Here is a 25,322-nt window from a genome sequence, read left to right on the forward strand (position 1 = left end):
ACGATATGGCGGTACTGATCAGACCACAAACTGTCGCATTCGATACTTCATGAAGAACAGCGATTCTTACCTTAGGAGGATTAGAACTGTGCAATCATTACAGCCGTACACACGAAGGGTATCGAGAAAGTAGCGGGAAACTACAAAATCTGTGAGTCTTACGGGCGAGCGAAGCAAGGAAGTGGATACTCTTAGAAAGAAACTCCCAACTGAAACGTGTGGAAACGGGAGTGAGGGAATGCTTCTATTAGCCCTTGATTTGTAAACTGTTCGAAGACATTTTTTTTTTGTATAATTTTTTGATATTGCTAGGATCTGTGTTGCACGGGAGGTATTTAAGGTTTGAATTGCATTGCGAGGGACGGAAGGAAGAAAAGGGTCGTTCAGTATTTGTTTCAGGGTGTGGTGGGAGGTTTATTTTGTGCAGGTTTTATGTATATTTCCAGCTTAGGGGAGTGTTTCATGAATGGGTCATATGTGTGTTCGATGGGAAAAGGGATGTTATTGGTTTAGGTTAGAAGACAGTGATAAGCTGGTGTGGGAGTAGGTGGATTGAGGATGAACTGATGTGGGAGTAGGTGGATTGAGGATGAGCTGGTGTGGGAGTAGGTGGATTGAAGATGAGCTGGTGGGGGAGTAGGTGGATTGAGGATGAGCTGGTGGGGAAGTAGGTGGATTGAAGATGAACTGGTGTGGGAGTAGGTGGATTGAGGATGAGCTGGTGGGGAAGTAGGTGGAGTGAGGATGAGCTGGTGTGGGAGTAGGTGAACTAAGGATGAACTGACGTGGGAGTAAGTGGATTTTCGTTATCATTCGTCATAGTTGGTTTTGCTGTGGGATTTGTGGGTCACATCGTCAAGGAAGGTGTACCCCATGGTTGTTTGCGTCTCAGTAGTCAGTATAGTGACGATGATGATTATAGATTTTGGTCTTGTGCTGTGATCCCCAGTGCTGGTGTGAGCCCTTGCATCTGTGTTTGTGTCTTTGCTGTATGAGGCCTGTAGGAGCGGTTTGTGGAGCGGAGATGTTTTAGCTGCATACCTCTATGTCCTTGTGGTATGCGCTTCTCGCTGGCTTAGTTGGTGAAGGTGATGGAGTGTGCGATGCCATAGCCACGGCATAGGAAGTTATCTATGGCGAAGGATAGATTCTTTGTACTGTGTGCAGAGGGAGCTGATGGACTCCATTGGAGCGAAGGATTCCACGGCGGGAATGTATTCCTTTTCGTCCACATAATGCCCTCCAGGAGCAAGGATTCGAACCCGGGACCTTTTGCGTGGTAGATAGAAACGCTAACCGCCCGGCTATGATCGCCCCTCATAGGGAAATGACTATTCGATTACTAGTAATCGAATACCCTTCGTCTCATCTATGAGCAACGGTGTCTAGACCGGTCAAGTCCCATCAGGCTTACATCCCAGTAGTTAGCATTTTACAGAACTTACTGTACAAACGCGAAGGTATATGAACACAAATATAGTGCATGTGAACGCGCACTTTCATAGAACACATAATGACCTCCAGCAGCAAGGATTCGAACCCGTGACCTTATTTACCGTTTCCCATGTTGCATATGATGTCGACTGACCACCAACCCGTAGTTGTTTTTGTCGAATTCGAAGAGGCACATGAAGGCATTCCAGATGATCATAGACTACACAGGATTTCAATCCAGCTAAAGTTACGTCGCTGGGGAAACAGAACACTGTGGCAGATGTGTCGTCGTGGAGTGTTGCCCCAGTGGCTTGAGTATCTTGCCCTCGATACAGATACACTAAAGGAGGAGCAAAAGAAGAACCCAACTGTGGTCATAGGTGATAAAGTATTTGCTAAGGAAATCCCAAACTTGACAGCTCAAAGTATTTGCTAAGGAAATCCCAAACTTGACAGCTCAGCCCTTGTGTTCCAATTTAGGAATTTCTCTTACACGATGACGTATATGCACAGGGATGTGAAACTAGGAGCACCTGCTTGTTAGAGATGTACATTTCGTTATGCCAACTTGCTCATTACCCCCAGTTTGTTAGACCTGATGCATGAGGTACCCCGTATGCAGTTCATCTGGGCAATGATACATGCAATTAAGCAGACTCTGTTCAAAGTACTTTTTGGCCATAGATAGCAAAGCAAATGGTACAGTATATATATATATATATACCACACTCAGTCAGTATAAACATGACCCCCATTCGCGCCAAATTCAGTTTTCATATACGTTTAGGTCAAGGCTGTGAGGGAGAAAGTTGGTGCAGACAGACTGTCAGCATTGCCTCAGACTCAGACACTTGCTTGCCGTGATGTGATGTTGTGAAGTAGTTCCCCTGTCGGACAACACTATTAAAGCTGTCGTTAAGGCAATTTGAGGAAGTCATCTCAGATCGCCACAGCGCACCAAGAGTTCTGAATCATATATGATGGAGGAGAATTTAACAATGAAGTCATGGAAGTTTTGTGAAAAAAGATAAGATAAAGGAAGACTTGTATATGCCGCCTATCACCCAGTGTCCAATGGGTAAGGAGAGAGGTTGAATCACCAGGTGTTAGAGACACTGGGAATAACTTCTGATTTTCAGAATAATTATTGAGATGAATATATCCTGGATGTCGAAAGTTCTGTTAATGCTTTGCATCATCCCACCATATGTGATATCCCATTTGATGTTCTGGTTGGATAAGACGAGAGATATCCATATGACCTGTGGATGTCTTAACAGCTGACAGTGTATGATGAATCTGTTAATGATATTGGATATATGTTCTCGTGTACCCATCGTGCACATCAACACGTGAGACAGAACACAAGTGAAGCAACAAGACAGTGCCACAGTTCACATAAGAGTAGACCAGTTAGAGGAGGCATATTAGTAATGGCCATGAACTTAATGAGTGCTTACAGAAGTAGATTATAAGTTAACACCACAGTTCACCGGACCATATAGGATACTGAGACACGTAAGAACACATAAATACAAGCTTAAGACCTTTAGAAACTTATGGCGTTGGAGAAGAGCACATTGACAGTTACTTAATCACTTGATTATAATGAGGACCTTGATGCTGCTATGCAGACCCCCCTGCAACCACAACTTGGCGTCTTAGATACCCTAAAAACATCTTCGTGATTCACATCTTAATCCACATGTATAACTGACAGTCACGTCCCCTACACATTCAACATAGCTTTCCCCCTATTATCTTAGTGCTACCAGTGTTGGTGACTGTAGTGTATTAACCATTAAGGCGTCCCACAGATATGGGGCTTTGGTTGAACCCTGTTTGAATCAGGGTGTAGTGAGGGCTAGGCTTCAGTCTGAAGGATTCATCCTTCAGGACATTCTATGAAATCTCTCACTATCAGACAACACATAGATGATAGAACATCTGTACTCGACGTATAATGTTACTCTTTCGTTTTTCGGACAAAAGGAACATTTGAAGTGATAGAGAGCCGTGGTTACCAGTGTAGATCTTAGCCAGTTTTGTTTACATTTTCCAGACGATAACATAACCGAGAGGCGCAGGCGCATGAGAGGGTTGTTACAATCTTGGAGGCATGGCCTTGAGGTAGTGCTCTGTAGGTCTTGCAACATACGTAAGGCGAACCACAGTCAGGAAGATCCAGGAAAAACCCTAGATGCTCAAAGCTGGTTGAGTTATTAGCACGGTGTTCAGTTAGGTAAATTGAGTAGAGTTAGCCGAGGGTATGAACAGACGACTCGATCACTTAATCCCCCTCCGCGCCGTTTTGATCGAATTCATAAGTTTGCTTAGTCTCACGACTTCACTTGACTCACTGCACTGATCAAGCAACTTGCTAAGATGACTATTTTAATGAGTTTGAAACTCATTTAAAGTTTTAGCTAAGGACGACAGAGGTACTCCTGCACTGTTCCCACTTGCCTCGTGGATCTAAGTAACCCAACTCACATTGCATTAGAAGCCTCTTGTACCTAGCCACTCACTGGAAGATACCGTAATTCCTATGGCCATATTAATTCACATTCCACTTATCTAGAAAACAAACAGATATATGAACTATATCATATCAAGCCTTCACGTAGAAGCAGCAGCAGCTGCTGCTTGTAATACACCAGCTGAATTCTTTTAGTAAATGACACTACAGTAAACAGGAGTGATTTTTGTTTCTAGGGCCATTGGCCCAACCTTTAGTGGAAGTTTTGTATGTTTGATATATCTATGTATCTTGGAGATAGAGTGTTGGTAGTTCCCCACATGTGTGTATGAGTGGTTAGGTTAACACAGGAATGGTTCAGAGGCAGGGGATCTCGCTCCCAGTCTCCTGCGACAGTCCAAGCTGGAAACCTCGCGCCAAAAGTGAGTTCTTTAATGAAGTTCAATTCATCGGCATGTCGACCAGTGCCAGTGGAGACGTTTGACCCTATTCACTTCTCAGAAGTTATATAGAAGATCCACGGACCTTAGGGGATCTCGTAGGGGTATGTGAATCACGAAAGAACATTGATGAACTTAAACATTAAGAACAACAACTCAGTCATGTTAGAGAGGTATTTCATGTATTTCATGTGGACAAGATAAGGACTAGTGTTAGTGTCGAACTAGATTCTAGTGACAGGACTATTCCGAAATCCATCCTGGAAGACTTAGTGGTTAGGATGAACTATGTATTATGTAGTTTTATTGCAATCTTGTATTAGAACGTATACATTGGATTATTCACTGTAACCCCGAGTGCTTAAACCGAGACGACTCAGAGACGCGCGAGGATGAGCGACGGGTGTTGGCCGAAGCTATATAGCTATATATATATATATATATATATATATATATATATATATATATATATATATATATATATATATATATATATAGAAATTATACTGTTAGTGTGGGCAATCCATTGTGTGTGTGTGTGTGCAAATTACACAGAAAAGTAGACTTCGTTCAGTCTTATTTTCTATTTTTTCTTTTTTTTACGTTTGAATTGATTAAAAGGTTTTACTTTTATATATATATATATATATATACACACACATATATATCATACAAACCTCCAACAGCCAGGATCGAACCCGGGACCCCTGTGCAAGAGGCGGGAATGCTAACCGCTAGGCTATGGGCCTGGCTAATAGGAAATAACTATTCGAATACCATGTACTCGAATACCTAGCCGTTAGCATTCCCGCCTCTTGCAAAGGGGTCGGATTGCTAACGCTTATCTGTTGTCATCTCTGAGAGGTTAGTGTTGATGCTCTTTTTTTTTCCCCCCCTATTATAGGTACGCCAGGTCGATATATGGCCTGAGATGTTGTTCTTATAATGAACCGGTGTGATTTAAGGATAGAAGCCACGGACGACTGTCGTACGTTCTGATATATTTAAGGACAGAGGCCACGTATGAGTGTACGTTCTGATATATTTAAGGACAGAGGCCACGGATGACTGTACGTTCTGATATATTAAAGGATAGAGGCCACGGACGACTGTCGTACGTTCTGATATATTTAAGGACAGAGGCCACGTATGATTGTACGTTCTGATATATTTATGGACAGAGGCCACGGACGACTGTCGTACGTTCTGATATATTTAAGGACAGAGGCCACGTATGACTGTACGTTCTGATATATTTAAGGACAGAGGACGACTGTACATTCTGAAGTCTCTGATTAGGGGGTTCATTCGTCCGACCCGTCTCTGCTAATATATATATATATATATATATATATATATATATATATATATATATATATATATATATATATATATATATATATATATATTCTTTCTTTCAAACTATTCGCCATTTCCCGCGTTAGCGAGGTAGGGTTAAGAACAGAGGATTGGGCCTTTGAGGGAATATCCTCACCTGGCCCCCTTCTCTGTTCCTTCTTTTGGGGAAAAAAAAAAAAAGAACGAGAGGGGAGGATTTCCAGCCCCACGCTCCCTCCCCTTTTAGTCGCCTTCTACGACACACAGGGAATACGTGGGAAGTATTCTTTCTCCCCTATCCCCAGGGATAAATTATTTTTATTTTTTTTTTTTTTTTTTTTTTTTTTGCCGCTGTCTCCCGCGTTTGCGAGGTAGCGCAAGGAAACAGACGAAAGAAATGGCCCAACCCACCCCCATACACATGTATATACATACGTCCACACACGCAAATATACATACCTACACAGCTTTCCATGGTTTACCCCAGACGCTTCACATGCCTTGATTCAATCCACTGACAGCACGTCAACCCCGGTATACCACATCGCTCCAATTTACTCTATTCCTTGCCCTCCTTTCACCCTCCTGCATGTTCAGGCCCCGATCACACAAAATCTTTTTCACTCCATCTTTCCACCTCCAATTTGGTCTCCCTCTTCTCCTCGTTCCCTCCACCTCCGACACATATATCCTCTTGGTCAATCTTTCCTCACTCATTCTCTCCATGTGCCCAAACCACTTCAAAACACCCTCTTCTGCTCTCTCAACCACGCTCTTTTTATTTCCACACATCTCTCTTACCCTTACGTTACTTACTCGATCAAACCACCTCACACCACACATTGTCCTCAAACATCTCATTTCCAGCACATCCATCCTCCTGCGCACAACTCTATCCATAGCCCACGCCTCGCAACCATACAACATTGTTGGAACCACTATTCCTTCAAACATACCCATTTTTGCTTTCCGAGATAATGTTCTCGACTTCCACACATTCTTCAAGGCTCCCAGAATTTTCGCCCCCTCCCCCACCCTATGATCCACTTCCGCTTCCATGGTTCCATCCGCTGCCAGATCCACTCCCAGATATCTAAAACACTTCACTTCCTCCAGTTTTTCTCCATTCAAACTCACCTCCCAATTGACTTGACCCTCAACCCTACTGTACCTAATAACCTTGCTCTTATTCACATTTACTCTTAACTTTCTTCTTCCACACACTTTACCAAACTCAGTCACCAGCTTCTGCAGTTTCTCACATGAATCAGCCACCAGCGCTGTATCATCAGCGAACAACAACTGACTCACTTCCCAAGCTCTCTCATCCCCAACAGACTTCATACTTGCCCCTCTTTCCAAAACTCTTGCATTCACCTCCCTAACAACCCCATCCATAAACAAATTAAACAACCATGGAGACATCACACACCCCTGCCGAAAACCTACATTCACTGAGAACCAGTCACTTTCCTCTCTTCCTACACGTACACATGCCTTACATCCTCGATAAAAACTTTTCACTGCTTCTAACAACTTGCCTCCCACACCATATATTCTTAATACCTTCCACAGAGCATCTCTATCAACTCTATCATATGCCTTCTCCAGATCCATAAATGCTACATACAAATCCATTTGCTTTTCTAAGTATTTCTCACATACATTCTTCAAAGCAAACACCTGATCCACACATCCTCTACCACTTCTGAAACCACACTGCTCTTCCCCAATATATATATATTCTTTCTTTCAAACTATTCGCCATTTCCCGCGTTAGCGAGGTAGCGTTAAGAACAGAGGATTGGGCCTTTGAGGGAATATCCTCACCTGGCCCCCTTCTCTGTTCCTTCTTTTGGGGGAAAAAAAAAAAAACGAGAGGGGAGGATTTCCAGCCTCCCGCTCCCTCCCCTTTTAGTCGCCTTCTACGACACGTAGGGAATACGTGGGAAGTATTCTTTTTTCCCCTATCCCCAGGGATGATATATATATATATATATATATATATATATATATATATATATATATATATATATATATATATATATATATATAACAAAAAAATTTAGAATCACCTTTGTCGAGGCTCTGTGAATGGGTGGGAGTCTCATCAAAGAACTTACTCCAAAGGAGTCTACATTTCCCTGCTACTGGGAGTAGAGCATCCTAAGGCTGCTGGAGCCTTTAGAAAGAAAGGAGGACCTGGATAACTTCCAGACTCATTCGCGGAAATTGGTTCCTGGGGAAAATTATAAACTGAATGAAATGATGCCTGATACCTGTGAATATGCATTTAACAACAACGGGTCGTCTGATTACGTCATTTACGACATTCATCTCTTCGTTGATGATGGCTTAGGATATCAACATCAATGTTTCTTTCTACATGTTGTTGATATCATGGTATCAGCTTACTGCATGTAAAAACCGTAATGTTTAGAAGATATATGATGATTTTTTGATACTCGCTGACGAATGACTCCTTCCAGTGTTGTTGAGGACTTCATTTGAGATGCTATTGACATATATATATATATATATATATATATATATATATATATATATATATATATATATATATATATATATATATATATATATCGCATGTTTACCAAATGGCGTCCTAGCTTCTTCTCTTCGATGTATATCAACTGACTTATATTTCTCTCTTGTGTCTCCCCTGATGATGTGATTATTACACGAAAGTGCACTTGGGAACTTGTCGTGTTTCATTTTCCCCGTGGACTCATAAGAATATATATATATATATATATATATATATATATATATATATATATATGTAGGTTTGCGGCAGGGGTGTGTGATGTCTCCATGGTTGTTTAATTTGTTTATGGATGGGGTTGTTAGGGAGGTAAATGCAAGAGTTTTGGAAAGAGGGGCAAGTATGAAGTCTGTTGGGGATGAGAGAGCTTGGGAAGTGAGTCAGTTGTTGTTCGCTGATGATACAGCGCTGGTGGCTGATTCATGTGAGAAACTGCAGAAGCTGGTGACTGAGTTTGGTAAAGTGTGTGGAAGAAGAAAGTTAAGAGTAAATGTGAATAAGAGCAAGGTTATTAGGTACAGTAGGGTTGAGGGTCAAGTCAATTGGGAGGTGAGTTTGAATGGAGAAAAACTGGAGGAAGTGAAGTGTTTTAGATATCTGGGAGTGGATCTGGCAGCGGATGGAACCATGGAAGCGGAAGTGGATCATAGGGTGGGGGAGGGGGCGAAAATTCTGGGGGCCTTGAAGAATGTGTGGAAGTCGAGAACATTATCTCCGAAAGCAAAAATGGGTATGTTTGAAGGAATAGTGGTTCCAACAATGTTGTATGGTTGCGAGGCGTGGGCTATGGATAGAGTTGTGCGCAGGAGGATGGATGTGCTGGAAATGAGATGTTTGAGGACAATGTGTGGTGTGAGGTGGTTTGATCGAGTGAGTAACGTAAGGGTAAGAGAGATGTGTGGAAATAAAAAGAGCGTGGTTGAGAGAGCAGAAGAGGGTGTTTTGAAGTGGTTTGGGCACATGGAGAGGATGAGTAAGGAAAGATTGACCAAGAGGATATATGTGTCGGAGGTGGAGGGAACAAGGAGAAGAGGGAGACCAAATTGGAGGTGGAAAGATGGAGTGAAAAAGATTTTGTGTGATCGGGGCCTGAACATGCAGGAGGGTGAAAGGAGGGCAAGGAATAGAGTGAATTGGAGCGATGTGGTATACCGGGGTTGACGTGCTGTCAGTGGATTGAATCAAGGCATGTGAAGCGTCTGGGGTAAGCCATGGAAAGCTGTGTAGGTATGTATATTTGCGTGTGTGGACGTATGTATATACATGTGTATGGGGGGGGTTGGGCCATTTCTTTCGTCTGTTTCCTTGCGCTACCTCGCAAACGCGGGAGACAGCGACAAAGTATAATAAAATAAAAAATTAATATATATATATATATATATATATATATATATATATATATATATATATATATATATTTATATATATATATATATATATATATATATATATATATATATATATATATATATATATATATATATTATTGTTTATCATACTTGGTTGCTGTCTCCCGCGTCAACGAGGTAGCGCAAGGGAACAGATGAAAAAATGGCCCATCCCACCCACATACACATGTATATACATAAATGCCCACACACGCACATATACATACCTATGCAGTTCAACGTACACATACATATACATACACAGACATAAAGATATATATGCACATGTACATATTCATACTTGCTGCCTTCATCCATATATATTTGCTGATAACCACGAGGGAAAACGAAACACGATGAGCCCCAAGTGCACTTTCTTGTATTAATCACATCGTCAGGGGAAAATTTCTTGTATCTCCCCTGACGATGTGATTATAACACGAAAGTGCACTTGGGAACTCACTTGTGCTTCATTTTCCCTCGTGGTCACTGTCACTCTCTAGAGCCACGAATGCGTTTTTTTTTTCTTTTTTTTTTATCCATGCACGTTATCTTTATCGTTATTGACGCATTTACCCGACAGTTTTTAATCCTACGTCTGGCCACAGCTCCACTCAGAGAAGACCCCTGGCGCCACTGATGATGATTAGATAAGAGAAAAGGTTCAGTGTCATTACACTGGTGAAGTGGATTATCGTACGACCGCTCAGTGAGATGGTGGTGTAAACAAGAAAAACCTCTCTCTCTCTCTCTCTCTCTCTCTCTCTCTCTCTCTCTCTCTCTCTCTCTCTCTCTCTCTCTCTCTCTCTCTCTCTCTCTATTCTTTCTTTTCTGTCTTTATTCTCTCTCTCTCTCTCTCTCTCTCTCTCTCTCTCTCTCTCTCTCTCTCTCTCTCTCTCTCTCTCTCTCTCTCTCTCTCTCTCTCTCTTCCCCCCCTCTCTCTCTCTCTCTCTCTCTCTCTCTCTCTCTCTCTCTCTCTCTCTCTCACCATCGGATAAGTTGAGCCACCAGGTCGCGCGCGGTTGGCTACCATTTGAAGACTGACCCCCCCTTGGATGATAACCTCCCTCACCCTTTTTTTTTTTTAGTAGAAATGGGTGAAATTGGCGTCGTTTTCCGATGAAATTGGGGGAAATGAGGTTTAACTCGAACGGGAATTCAACCCGGTTTATTGTGGTTTCCCGTTGACAGAACTTTGTATTTTTAGAGTGAGGTTATTTTGTAGAGACGACACTGTAGTACACTGCTGTGAATACAGTGTACAGTGCTGGAAAGACAGTATTATGGATACAGTGTACAGTGCTGTAGATACAGTGTATAGTACTGTAGATACAGTGTATAGTACTGTAGATACAGTGCACAATACGTCAGATGTAGTGTACAGTAATGTAGATACAGTGTTATTGATGTAGTGTACATTACTATAGATACGGTGCACAGTATTGTAGATACAGTACTATAGATACAGTGTATAGTACTGTAGGTACAGTGTACACCACTGTAGATAGTGTACACCACTGTAGGTAGTGTACGCTACTGTAGATACAGTGTACCCTACTGTAACTGCAGTGTACACTACTGTAGATATAGTGTACACTATTGTAGCTACAGTGTACACTACTGTAACTACAGTGTACACTACTGTAGCTACAGTGTACACTACTGTAGATACGGTGTACACTATTGTAGCTACAGTGTACACTAGTGTAGATACAGTGTACACTGTTGTAGCTACAATGTACACTAGTGTCAATACAGTTTACATTGTTGTAGCTACAGTGTACACTACTGTAGATACAGTGTAAACTATTGTAGATACAGTGCACACTATTGTAGCTACAGTGTATACTACTGTAGCTACAGTGTACACTAATGTAGGTTCATTTTACACTACTGTAGCTACAATGTACACTACTGTAGATACATTGTACACTGATGTAGGTACATTGTACACAACTGTAGATACAGTGCCGCTGTATCAAGAGAACAGCTTCTCTTATACATTCGTGGTTTTTCCACAAGTATTTACCGTAAGCTATATTCATATCCTTGTTAATTCTGGTATCATATTGGGGTTATACGTTCCGAGACGAAGATTGTACAATAGTATCATTATTATCATAACTGTGGGGTCCTCATATTCGCCTTCCTTCTCCTCCTCCTCCTCCGCTTCCTCCTGACCCTTCCCAAATATAAGGTACGTTGAGGGGTTGTGTGCGATGGTGAATCATTGTACAAATAGTGAGGATTGTGAGTGATAGTGAGGATTGTGAGTGATAGTGAGGATTGTGAGTGGTATCGTGTGAATCAAGGTAGATGGGAGTGGTTGGAAGTTTGTGCGTAATGGTGTATCATAGGACATGGCAGTGATAGTGAAGATGTATGTGATGGTGAATGATGGTGAATCATATATATATAGATGATAGTGATTATGTCTGTGGTGGTAGTGAGGACTCTGTGAGTGTGTGATGGTGTATCACATTAGATAAGAGGAAGGATTATGTGTGTGTCTGTGTGTGTGTGTGTTTGTGTGTGTGATGGTGAACCATAGTACATGAGAGTAATGGTGGTTGACGTATGTGATGGTGAATTACGGCAGAAATGGGCGATACCTGAGCACACGCCATCAGGACGCGCGTCATGTGACAGTGGACAAAAATACCTCTTCACGCGAAGCGAACAAGAGACGCGGTGATCATACGTCGAGCGGGACGAGATCCTACGACAGAATTAATCATGTGGAGATTATCATACACGATGAAGATGAATGAAAAGATTAACATTGAGACTATGGTCATCGGTTGATCACTCTTGTGTGTGTGGGGGTTAGTTTGATGAACTGAGCGCCACCAGCCTTAATTAAGCCATGCCAGTGATCGATCAACTCACTGATCAAAAGACCTTGTTGCCAGACGTGTGACCTGGAGATTAATGTCTTCACAAGTTTGATGACGACACTTGTGAAGAGCACAAATGATCATAATAATCGTATATACTGGATTAGCAAAATGATCATAATAATCGCATATACTGGATTAGCAAAATGACGTGACACTAAAAATCACACGCAAATATTCATTCGGTTGATCATAGAGCCACTGACAGTAATAATCAACTAGTTGGTCAGTGAATGAGGTTAAGATTGATCAGTCTGTCCATTAATCTTGTGGCACGATTATCACACGATTTATCAGCTGTTCACACAGCGTAATCTTTCAGTTGATCTACGAATGTTTGCTGATCGCCAATTAGATAAGCAACGAATTTCGTAAATTACTCCCGAGCCAGGAAATAATCATCGAATGACGTAGGTCATCACCGACCAATGACACGAAATGATCAACGATCGTATGAGTGATCAACGGGTGAGGCAGATTGTTGTCTGAAGTGAGTCAACGAATAGTGTGAATAATTGCGTTAGGTGATCAACGAATGACGTAATATTGAGTAACCAATTAATCATATGAATGACCCTATTAACTCTTCCTTTTTTGATTATCGTGAGTGTAATGACAGTAATCACTCAGTTTATGATCATTAATGATATAAGTGATCACACAGTCAGTCAGTTAATGATGGCATTGATCACTCAGTTGATTAATGAATGACGTCAGTTGATCATCATTTATGATGTCAAAAATCGCTCAGTGTATCTTCAGTTATATCAATAATTTCTTGATTGATTATCAATGAATAATGTCAGTAATCTTTCACTTGATCATCGATGAATGATGCCAATAAGCAATTCAGTTAATCATTGTTAATGATGTCAAGAATCACTCACATGATCATCAAAGATACCAGTAATCACTTAGTTGATTAATCACCGAGTGATGTCATTAATCATTGAAATGATCATCAGTGAATCATACCAATAAAAATTACCATTAGTGATGTCAGTAATCATTTAGTTGATTAATCACCGAGTGATGTCATTAATCATTCAAATGATCATCAGTGAATCATACCAATAAAAATTACCATTAATGATGTCATTAATCATTTAGTTGATTATCACTGAGTGACGTCATTAATCATTCAAATGATCATCAGTGAATCATACCAATAAAAATTACCATTAATGATGTCAGTAATCATTTAGTTGATTATCACCGAGTGATGTCATTAATCATTCAAATGATCATCAGTGAATTATACCAATAAAAATTACCATTAATCACTCAGTCAGACTTACCCAGCAGCGTTACGGAAGTTGATTATAACTAGAATAACTATCCTGATAATCAGACGAGTAATTATGAATAATCGTCTGGAGGATTATCTGGGATGATGATCATCTTTCATGTCAATGAGTGTACATTCTCTGTGCCACATTAGAGCCACCGTGTACTTTGCGTAGGAATAAACCAAGTGAAGGTAATGATTTAGAGCAAGGCACGCACTCGCGAACTGAAACGATTGAGCTTGTGTGGGAACGAGGAACGGAAAGAGGTAGGAAACAACCCCCCCAAAAAAAAGAAGTTGGGGAAGGAACGCGGAACAAGGAATGCGGAAACGGAAGTCACAACACGAACGCTGGCTGGAGCGGGTCAGAGACATGGAGGAGGAGACGGAGCAGCCTTTGCGTCGAGTGACCTGTACAACGAGTCTCCAGATCGTGAAGGAGGAAGTGTTTCCAGAATGAATCCAAATCGGGAATGTGATGTGTTTCCATAATGGGGACGTTTCCAGATCGTACAAGGATTATGTTTCCAGAACATAAACGTTTCCAGATCGTACAAGGGTTATGTTTTCAGAACGTAAACGTTTCCAGATCGTACAAGGGTTATGTTTCCAGAACATAAACGTTTCCAGATCGTACAAGGGTTATGTTTCCAGAACGTAAACGTTTCCAGATCGTACAAGGGTTATGTTTCCAGAACGTAAACGTTTCCAGATCGTACAAGGGTTATGTTTCCAGAACATAAACGTTTCCAGATCGTACAAGGATTATGTTTCCAGAACATAAACGTTTCCAGATCGTATAAGGATTATGTTTCCAGATCGTGAAGGGTGCATGTTTCCAGAGCGGGGGCGTGTCCAGATCGTGAAGGGGGTATGTTTCCAGAATGAGACTGTGGTCTTTCAGCAGAGCACTACCTAAGTCCAGAACGAAGAACGTTAAGCCAGAGCGTTCCAGTGGATGTTCCAGTGCTGGAACGATAACTACATCTTGATGAAGAAGTGGGCGGGAAGAAGACCTACCTTGGCGCTGAAGAGAGTGGGCACATCGAAGTATCCTGTAGGATAGTCTGTGACGACGAGGAAGGGAGGAGCCAAGATGTTCTTGAGGCCTCGGGTGATGGCCAGCGTCAGGAGGCCGATGCCCGTGGAAGTGGCCCCGGACTGCCAGGAGATGCCTGTGTAGAGGTCCCAGGCAGCCCACACTCCCCGCCAGTGGTTGACGCAACACACGCAGTACACTGAAGTGTACAGCCGCGACGCAAGCAAGTGCAACACTGGGCGTCGGGAGTGGTCGAAGACGGTGTTCATGGGACCCTGCAGGAGGCAGAACAGGAGCCCCGAGACGATCCCGATGGCTGACGAGGTGACCACCGACAGCTGCTTGTTGCCCGGTAGTAGGAACGTGTCCATGATCTGCCAGCAGCCGCGCCAGTACCCAACCACCAAGGGCGCGAAGACGAAGATGGACAGGAGGGAGTCGATCATCGCCAGCAGGCCTGTGCACGCCCTCCCGCGAGCCCCTCTTTCGCCGGTGCCACTACACCCATCCATGCCTCAGAGGTTTGGTGAATGAACACCCACCCCCCTAAAAAAAAAAAAAAGGTCCACTCACACACTTGTCACTCACAGCTCTCACCCTCCCTCCGTGTTTACGATATCACTTCGCCTCTTAACCTTCCACGATCACCACCACAGCTGTGAGTGATCCCATTTATTTTGTTTCTTCCTCGTCCTCTTCTTCCTCTTCCTTCCTTTCACTATTATGTGAACTTGTCGATCGAATTTTCCCCTACCCGGGGCTTGAGACTTGGGGCACTTCCTTCCTCACCTCAGCCTAGCGGAACCTGTATACTTATGTGGAGGTGGCGGCTGGGGCGGGCTGCTGCTGGTGGGGGCGGGCTGTAGACTCCTGCCATAGGATGTCCTCATTCGCCTGGTGGGAACGGGGGGGCGCCACTCTCCGGCAGCCTCCACACTGTCCCACAACACTGGGGCGGCCTCGCTCTGCCTCTTGTGTACAAACCACGAAATGCACAACTCTTTATGTCACACGCACACACACACACACGCTCGCACACACACACACGCACACATACACTCACACACACTCTCACACACACTCACACACACACTCACACACTCCTCCTGTTGTTATTGTTGTCACTGTACAACCACTGGGCAGACCTGCTCATCTACGGGCCTCACCAGGTGACACTCCTGTACGAATCAGTAAGTAATTTCGACATATTTTTCTGCGCACCATTAAGTCGCCGGGTTAGGTTCATACACGTACAGTGGAGATCCTTTTATCACAGGTATTTCTTCCTCTCTTTTTTGTTGTTGTGTTTACGATCTACAACACCGGTAGTGACATGACTAATCTACGTGCACTGTGTGAGGTTGGCTGGCGTGGTGAGCGCAACACTGAGGCCCGTCGCCTAGAACGTGCGAATGCTTCCTCGTTCGTGACGGAGGTGGTGAGTGTGGTGGTGGTGGTGGTGGTAGGGATGGTGGTGGTGGTGGTGGTGGTTGGCTCGCTGCGGGTTAGTTACTGATGGCGGTCGGGGTATAGAGGCAGGGGATGGTGGAGGACGAGGAGGGAGGAGGGAGGAGGAGGGCCTATGGCTGGTGGTGGCGGGTTCACTCCCGCTACTGCTGCCCTCCCTCTCCCCCCCACCTCTCTCTCTCTCTCTCTCTCTCTCTCTCTCTCTCTCTCTCTCTCCCTGGTATAGAAGCGGCACTCTAATGTGTATATCCCCCCTACCTCAATCTCTCTCCTCCTCCTCCTCCTCCTCCTCCTCCCTCTTCCCTCACTCCTCCTCCTCCTCCCGCCCGTTGATGAGATAATAACCTTCAGCCGGGCACTGATTCCCGCTTCCTTTGCCTCCCCGACCGCACACCCCAAACCTGGAAAGACAGGCAGACGTCACGGCCCAGCTCCCGCCCGTGGCTCGCCCCTCGTCGCCCGCCACCTCCGACACGGTAGCGACCACCACACGACAATGACGAGCTCTTCCGGCCGAGCGCCTGCAAGCCACGGCGGCAGGAGGAGCTCCCGCAAGGGCATGGAGCTCCCTAGCGCCCTTTTTCTCCTCCTCCTCTCCTCCTCTTACCCTCACCTGAGATTGTCTTCCTCGTCAGCGACCTCACTCACCACGCTGTGTACGGTCACTGCCCTCGTGTCCAGGGGTCAAGTCTCTACTGACGAAGGCTCTAAGGGTCGTCCTGCGTCTAATCCACTGGTTAGCAAAGGTTCGCTCGCTCGCTCGCTCGTTCACCCCGTCAACGACCCGGCCTGAGAGAGAGGTCCGGAAAACGGGAACTTCCGCTGGAAGGTGGAAAGACTCACGGGCCTCCGTGGCGTTGGCGTTGCTGACCATAAATAAGCACAGGTCCCCTTCCACGCCGCCGTGGGTCGGGCCCGCGTTGAGCTTGAATCCTGGGCTCGGTAATTGTCCCACACCCAGCCCATGTGTTCATCCTCCTCTCGGGGCTGGTAGAGCAACAGGTACCTGTCTTCGGCTGGTGTGTGTGTGTGTGTGTGTATACGCATCGAGGTAAAGACAGGATACATTTGTATAAGGTTTAGAAACGGGGCAAACGCGGGCGTAAAACTCTGTCCCCGTCATACATAGAACGTAATCACACACACACACACACACACACACACACACACACACACAAACCTGCAGGGAAAATAATGGTCATGTTTTGGATGACCGTGTCACACGTAATCAAAAAAGTAAAAAGCCATTTGAGCAGCAACAGCAGCAGGAATCACGGGCCTTGACCATTGATGATTTGAAGAGGGACGCAAAACATATGCATCTGAAGAAAAAAAAATATGTGGGTATTCAGACGGAAGAAAACGCCGCGTTGCTAATATCATCTTTAAGAAAACGGGAAGACCGATTATCCTATGACGCACCTCCGCTTCCATGGTTCCAGTCACTGCCATGTCCACCCCCAGGGATTCAAAACACTTCACTTCTTCCAAATTTTGTTCATTCAAACGCTCACCCTAACCGTCCCGTCCCTCACCTTGTAATCTTTGCTGTTCTTCACATTTTCTCTGAACTTCCTCCTCTCACACTCGTCATCCAAACTCGTCATCCACATCTGAAGTTGCTCACTCGGATCTTGCCACCAGTTCTGTATCGCATTTGTAAACATCCAAATCTCTGCTGGAGTCTTATAGTTTTTTTTGCAATTTATTTCAGCCATCAGCAGTTCTCCTTCCAAAACGAACATCTTTTTTTATTTTCTATATCTAGTTTTCTTTTAAATCTGATTTTATTGAAAGGAGTAACTATTCTCAAGTGAATTAATGAAGATGGGAAATTAGAATTTGGGCAAAATGCAAACCTTACCGACATGATAGACAACGGGGAACTGAATAAATGGAAAATGGAACTTCACTTCAGGCCACTTCTGGTTTTCCCTCTGTCTTGCTGTAACTTTCTCCTGACCGTCATGGCACAGAGAACACCCTCCCACAGACCCCCGACCAGACATTAAGGGCTGGAGAGACAAGGGCTCCAGACAAGGGCCCCAGCCAAGGGCTCCAGAAAAGGGCCCCAGCCAAGGGCTCAAACAAGGGCCCCAGCCACAGACTCACACAAGGGCCCCAGCCACAGACTCAGAAAAGGGCCCCAGCCAAGGGCTCAAACAAGGGCCCCAGCCACAGACTCATACAAGGGCCCCAGCCACAGACTCACACAAGGGCCCCAGCCACAGACTCACACAAGGGCCCCAGCCACGGACTCAAACAAGGGCCCCAGCCACAGACTCACACAAGGGCCCCATCCACAGACTCACACAAGGGCCCCAGCCACAGACTCAGACAAGGGCCCCAGCCAAGGACTCAGACGAGGCTGACCTCCCGTTGCATCTCTTCAAGAAGAACAATAAACCAGGCCATTCCACCACCTTCCCTGCCTCCACCGACCTCCTACCCAATAATCAAAAGAGATTATCACCGCTTCCTCTCCAGCCAGACGGGAGTTACCTCACGGTTACCTGAGCTCGCAGGAAGGGTGAGGGAGGAGTTACTTGAGCCTGCAGGAAGGTCGGGAGGGAGGGTTACCAGAGCCTGCAGGGAGGGTAGAGGGAGTTACCAGAGCCTGCAGGGAGGTTGGAGGAGTTACCTGAGCCTGCAGGAAGGTTATATATATATATATATATATATATATATATATATATATATATATATATACACGAATAAAGTGCATATGAACGCGCACCTTCATAGAACATACAAACCTCCAACAGCCAGGATCGAACCTGGGACTTGGGACCCCTTATGCAAGAGGCAGCCATGCTAACCGCTAGGCTATGGGACTGTATAATAGGAAACAACTATTCGAAATACTAAGTATTCGAATACCCTTCGTCTCACAATGTTCGGAAACAACCGATAGACCCCGTTGCTCACCATTGTGAGACGAAGGGTATTCGAATACTTAGTATTTCGAATAGTTGTTTCCTATTATACAATCCCATAGCCTAGCGGTTAGCACTCCTGCCTCTTGCACGAGGGGTCCCAGGTTCGATCCTGGCTGTTGGAGGTTTGTATGATATATATATATATATATATATATATATATATATATATATATATATATATATATATATATATATACTTAGTTCGTAAGTTTACGATGTCATCATCACACTGGGATTACGTACGGCATTCACCACCGACATTAGCTTCACTTGTACTCCAGACACTCACTATCATCACTCACCATCATCACTCGTCATCATCACTCGTCATCATCACTCACCATCATCACTCGTCATCATCACTCACTATCATCACTCACCATCATCACGCGTCATCATCACTCGTCATCATCACTCCCCATCATCACTCGTCATCATCACTCACCATCATCGCTTGTCATCATCACTCACCATCATCACTCGTCATCATCACTCCTCATCATCACTCACCATCATCACTCTCCATCATCACTCACCATCATCACTCACCATCATCACTCACCATCATCACTCGTCATCATCACTCCCCATCATCACTCCCCATCATCACTCACCATCATCACTCTCATCTCGACCTCTGTCTACAATATACTATCTGGAGGTAATGCGACGAGATCTCGTCTCCGGCTCGTGTATTTACGCCTCATGTGGATTGGTGGATGTCGTCTGTCTCGTCATGCACACCTGCTAAGGTATTCCTGGTGTGTGTGTGTGTGTGTGTGTGTGCCTGTGTGTGTGTGTGTGTGTGTGTGTGTGTGTGTGTGTGTGTGTGTGTGTGTTTGGGTAGGGAACCACCACCGCCAAACTTAGTCTGTTTTGTATGCTTGATCGTGTGGCCGACCGGGTAGGGTGCCAAGGTCTCGCAAACGAATTGGTGAAGAGTCGGGTAGGATCTTGCTGTCCTACGTCCACAGTCAGCCTGAGATGATACAGGTACTGAGATGTGTTGATATTTTTTTGTTTTTCTGAAGGGAGTCGAATCTTCAATGTGGCACGTCCCGTCAACCTTCTTTTTTGTCTGTTGATATGATGAAGAGGAAGGGGGAGAAAATGAATAAAGGAAGTTGTGCAGTGAAGGAAGTTCTCCTCACGTAGCCTGGTGTTGTGTTCTTTTTTTTTTCTATCGTGGTTTCCCCCCCTGCTATGACAGGGAGGTTCCTAGTGTCTAGCTAGTATTTCCCGCGGGAGCAGTTTTCAACAGTCTGCCCACACCTTCTGGGCCAGAGGAGCGGCAGAGCCAGTCGGAGGGAGGGAGGGAAGTGGCGGCGGGTGGTGGCCGCTCCACACCCTCGCACCAGAGGGGTCAGGTTCAAGCTGTCGATCGACTCTTGTTCGTGTGGTCTTCGGCAGGAGAAGGTCAAAGAAGTAAGTGGGAGAACAGAGGGAGGTCTGGGAGAGCAGAGGGGGGGTCTGGGAGAGCAGACGGGGGTCTGGGAGAGCAGAGGGAGGTCTGGGTGAACAGAGTGAGTCTGGGAGAGCAGAGTGGGGTCTGGGAGAGCAGAGGATGGTCTGGGAGAACAGAGGGAGGTCTGGGAGTGCAGAGGGTGGGGTCTGGGAGAGCAGAGGGGGGTCTGGGAGAGCAGAGGGGGTCTGGGAGAGCAGATTGGGGTCTGGGAGAGCAGAGGGGGGTCTGGGAGAACAGAGGGGTGTCTGGGAGAGCAGAGGGGGGTCTGGGAGAACAGAGGGAGGTCTGGGAGAGCAGAGGGTGGGGTCTGGGAGAGCAGAGGGGGGTCTGGGAGAGCAGAGGGGGGGTCTTGGAGAGCTGAGGGGGGTCTGGGAGAGCAGAGGGGGTCTGGGAGAACAGAGTGAGTCTGGGAGAGCAGAGGGGGGGTCTGGGAGTGCAGAGGGGGGTCTGGGAGAATAGAGGGGGTCTGGGAGAACAGAGGGAGGTCTGGGAGAGCAGAGAGGGGTCTGGGAGAGCAGAGGTGGGGGTCTGGGAGAGCAGAGGGGGGGGTCTGGGAGAGCAGAGGGGGGGTCTGGGAGAGCAGAGGGGGGGGTCTTGGAGAGCTGAGGGGGGTCTGGGACAGCAGAGGGGAGTCTGGGAGAACAGAGGGGGGTCTAGGAGAGCAGAGGGGGTCTGGGAGAGCAGAAGACAAAGTTCGCGGTACTTTTCAAGTATCCCTTCCCACTGCTGAAGTTGTGGTAACTACAATGTTCCAGATTCCACTGGGAAGGTTTTTGGGTGCTGGTATAGCTAGTTAAGTCGTTAGGTAAAAGCAGAAAAGTTTGGCCATACGGTGAAGTTATATATATATATATTTATATTCATACTACTTGCCATTTCCCGCGTTAGTGAGGTAGCGTTAAGAAGAGAGAACTGAGCCTTTGAGGGAATATCCTCACTTGGCCCCCTTCTCTGTTCCTTCTTTTGGAAAATTAGAAAAGAGAGGGGAGGATTTCCAGCCCCCCGCTCCCTTCCCTTTTAGTCGCCTTCAACGACACGCAGGAAATACGTGGGAAGTATTCTTTCTCCCCTATCCCCAGGGATAGTGTATATATATATATATATATATATATATATATATATATATATATATATATATATATATATACATATATATATATATATATATATATATATATATATATATATATATATATATATATATATATATATTATTAGTGGTGTAAGCTGGGAGCAGATTTTCTCTAATGCACATAAAATTGAATACGACAGCACATTTAGAGTTATTAGTTTCCTTTTTTTATGTTCTCTAATTTTTTCAATATCATTCCACCATTAGGTGGGTGCTCAAACACCAGTTATCCAAAATTATCCATTTTATTTCAATCAAGCTTTCGTCTTCACAGAGGCATCGTCAGGAATCTACAAATAAAAGACATAAAAATGTGTCGGAAAACTTGGATATAGAATCTAAAACGCAAACAACGTGTATATAAGAAACAAACTCAGAAAAACATGCAGTACATAGACTTAAAAAGTAAAGGAAAAAAACACTTGAAGCGATGCAAATTAACAATGTCATGACAGGCAATATCAACTATAACCTAGATACAAAATAGGACACAGTAATATAGAGAAACTTACAGTTGAGGAAACACACAGAAAAATTATATCAAGCGAGCTAGGAATATAGACAGTCCATCACTAAATACACAAAGATGGGCCAAGCGAGACCATTATTGTCAGGGTGTGGAGCTGAAGTCGTGTTGGGCCCGTCTGATTCTCTTTTACCTTCGTAACCCAGGACCGGGGTGGGTCAGTGACCCGTTCCCCTTGGCCTGAAATGGCGGACTCAGTAGCTTGTGGATGGTCACTGACGTGTTCCACTTGTCCTAAAACGGCATTAGGTCTTCGTTCTATTGACGGATCATCAAAGACCTGTATGGCGGTGGTCATGTTTGTCTGGATGTTGATGACAGGTGCTTCCACTCAAATAGTGAATGGCTTCTAATATCTGTGGTGTCCTCCGATCACTGCAGCTAGTAATGATTTTGGTGTTATTCATTATAATCTCCTTTGTTAGTCCATGCTTTTGTTCTTGATGTATGATTCCACCTTCTTGTAAGTGGAGAGACAGGCAGTGGTTCAGGGTGCAGGACGGTCGTATGTCCAAAGTAGTTTATCTGGTGAGGCTGACAGTCCTCATTATTGCATCAGCACACACTCCAGACCACATCGATACGGTTCAGAACCTCCAGAGCGACCAACTATATTGTTGCTCATGACGAGCGAACATGTTTTCGGATTATTGTACTATGTCATCAGACTGATGTCCTTGTCTTCATCTATTGCCTTGCAGTTTCTGGCCACAATATCTCGCACGACCTTTTTTTTGTCCTTTCGATATGTTATCGTGAATATGTTCCTGTAGTAAACTTTAATGCTGTCACGAGATGTTTGCTGTAGCATGTTGTTCACAATGGTATCAAATTCAGTATTTGAATATCCATTGTTGATTCACATTTGCCGGACACGTCCGAAGTTCTTGGTGTAGAAGTGGCCAGCTTGAGCCACACCTTGATCGCTCTCCTCACGTATGCACGAATGACACCCCTCTTGTAATTCTAAATTCATTCCCTGATTCCATTCATACATTTACCTTGGTTGGTAGGCTTTCTGTAGACGTCAGTGAGGAAATATCCTGTCGTTGGCACTCACCATTCACATCCACGAAAGGAATCTTACTATTATCATTCCACTCGACTGAAAATCTTAAGCCTGAAGTTTCTATGAGAGTTGGTTACGAGGGATTTCAAGTGAGTTTAAGTCATCTGCGAAGGTAAAGATGTCGTCGATATACGTGCAGTAGATGTGGGGGAGTTATGTTCTCAGGTCACAATGTTGTAGTTCTGGCATAGGACATAAATGCCTGCGCATGGAGAACCCTCAAGGGAAGAACCCAATGGCTATTCCACCTAATGGTAGAATAAGATTAAGAACATTAGAGAACATAAGAAAAAAGGAGATGAATAACTAAGTATTCTGTAATCGAATACCTTTCGTGAGACGAAGGGTATTCAATTACACAGTACTTGAATAATCATTTCCCTTTTTTAGGGGGTGATTATAGCCTAGCGGTAGTGCTCCCGCCTCCTAAGCAGGGGTCCCGGGTTTGATCCTGGCTGTTGGAGATTTATATGTTATATGGTAGTGCGCGTTCATATGCACAATTTGTGTGTGTATATATATATATATATATATATATATATATATAACTGTTATAGATATCATGAAAAGACATTTTCTAACCATAGATACGTTACATTGTACACGTTATTACGAAAATTATGAACACTTTTTTGGTTTTTTTTCAGTTTATCAAAAAAAAAAAAAAAGACGAAAAAGACACTGGCTGAATAAAACGACACATGAACTACCATTCAGTGAACGTCATGGATTTGCATTCTGTAATTGTAAACGCTGGACACCAGAGCCGGGGTATAGAAATATAGCTATCGATTGTTTACAGTCTGTTGTTGTTTACAGTCTCTCGCTGTAAACACTGCGTGTTAAACGCCCACCCCAGCGTATTTACATGACAGGCGAAACAAACAAACAAAAAAAGAGGATAAAAGTAAATAGATTAGTAGGGAACTATTTTTATCTATCTATCTTTTATTAAACTGGTTGGTCTAAATATGATAGACAACGGCTTAGCTAGGAAAGGTGAAATGCTATTATTAGTAACAGTGTCACACTAGTAATGTTGTCACACCAGCAGTGTTGTTACACCAGCAGTGTTGTCACACCAGCAGTGTTGTTACACCAGCAGTGTTGTTACACCAGCAGTGTTGTCACACCAGCAGTGTTGTCACACCAGCAGTCTTGTTACACCAGCAGTGTTGTTACACCAGCAGTGTTGTTACACCAGCAGTGTTGTCACCCCAGCAGTGTTGTCACACCAGCATTGTTGTTACACCAGCAGTGTTGTTACACCAGCAGTGTTGTCACCCCAGCAGTGTTGTCACACCAGCAGTGTTGTTACACCAGCAGTGTTGTTACCCCAGCAGTGTTGTCACCCCAGCAGTGTTGTTACACCAGCAATGTTGTCACACCAGCAGTGTTGTTACACCAGCAGTGTTGTTACACCAGCAGTGTTGTCACCCTAGCAGTCTTGTTACACCAGCAATGTTGTCACACCAGCAGTGTTGTTACACCAGCAGTGTTGTCACCCTAGCAGTCTTGTTACACCAGCAGTGTTGTTACACCAGCAGTGTTGTTACACCAGCAGTGTTAGCAGTTAGTAGCAGATAGTAAGATACCTAGTCAAAACGTTTGATAATGCCATAGAAAACAGGCAATAGAAAATGTAGGTTGGATATGTTGGTAGAGTCAGATGTTGGTGTGACGCTTTAACCACATCCCTGAGCTGGTCGACCTAGACGGTTTGCTCTGGGTACCAGCCACTAGGGAGGAGGAGTGATGTAAAGAAGTTGTAGCAGGTTTTCTCTTGTGGACTTTAGGAGAGAGAAAAAGGGTTGTTGAGAATCATCGAGGTGTTGGGAGCGGGAATGGAAAGAAAAGT

The 25,322-nt window shown here is 44.4% G+C and overlaps 1 protein-coding gene across 1 annotated transcript in view; it reads right to left on the reverse strand.

Moving 5' to 3' along the window:
- The window catches only part of fusl (transmembrane protein fuseless), a 127,226-nt gene extending 110,844 nt beyond the window's left edge, over positions 1–16,382 (reverse strand). The window contains exon 1 of the mRNA XM_071675082.1: positions 14,848–16,382. Coding sequence (XP_071531183.1) covers positions 14,848–15,378 — 531 coding nt within the window. The 5' untranslated portion in view covers positions 15,379–16,382. The remainder of the gene's footprint in view (positions 1–14,847) is intronic.
- Between the last annotated feature and the right edge of the window lie 8,940 nt (positions 16,383–25,322).

The sequence above is a fragment of the Panulirus ornatus genome, chromosome 20 (assembly GCF_036320965.1).
Source record: "Panulirus ornatus isolate Po-2019 chromosome 20, ASM3632096v1, whole genome shotgun sequence".
NCBI lineage: Eukaryota > Metazoa > Arthropoda > Malacostraca > Decapoda > Palinuridae > Panulirus > Panulirus ornatus.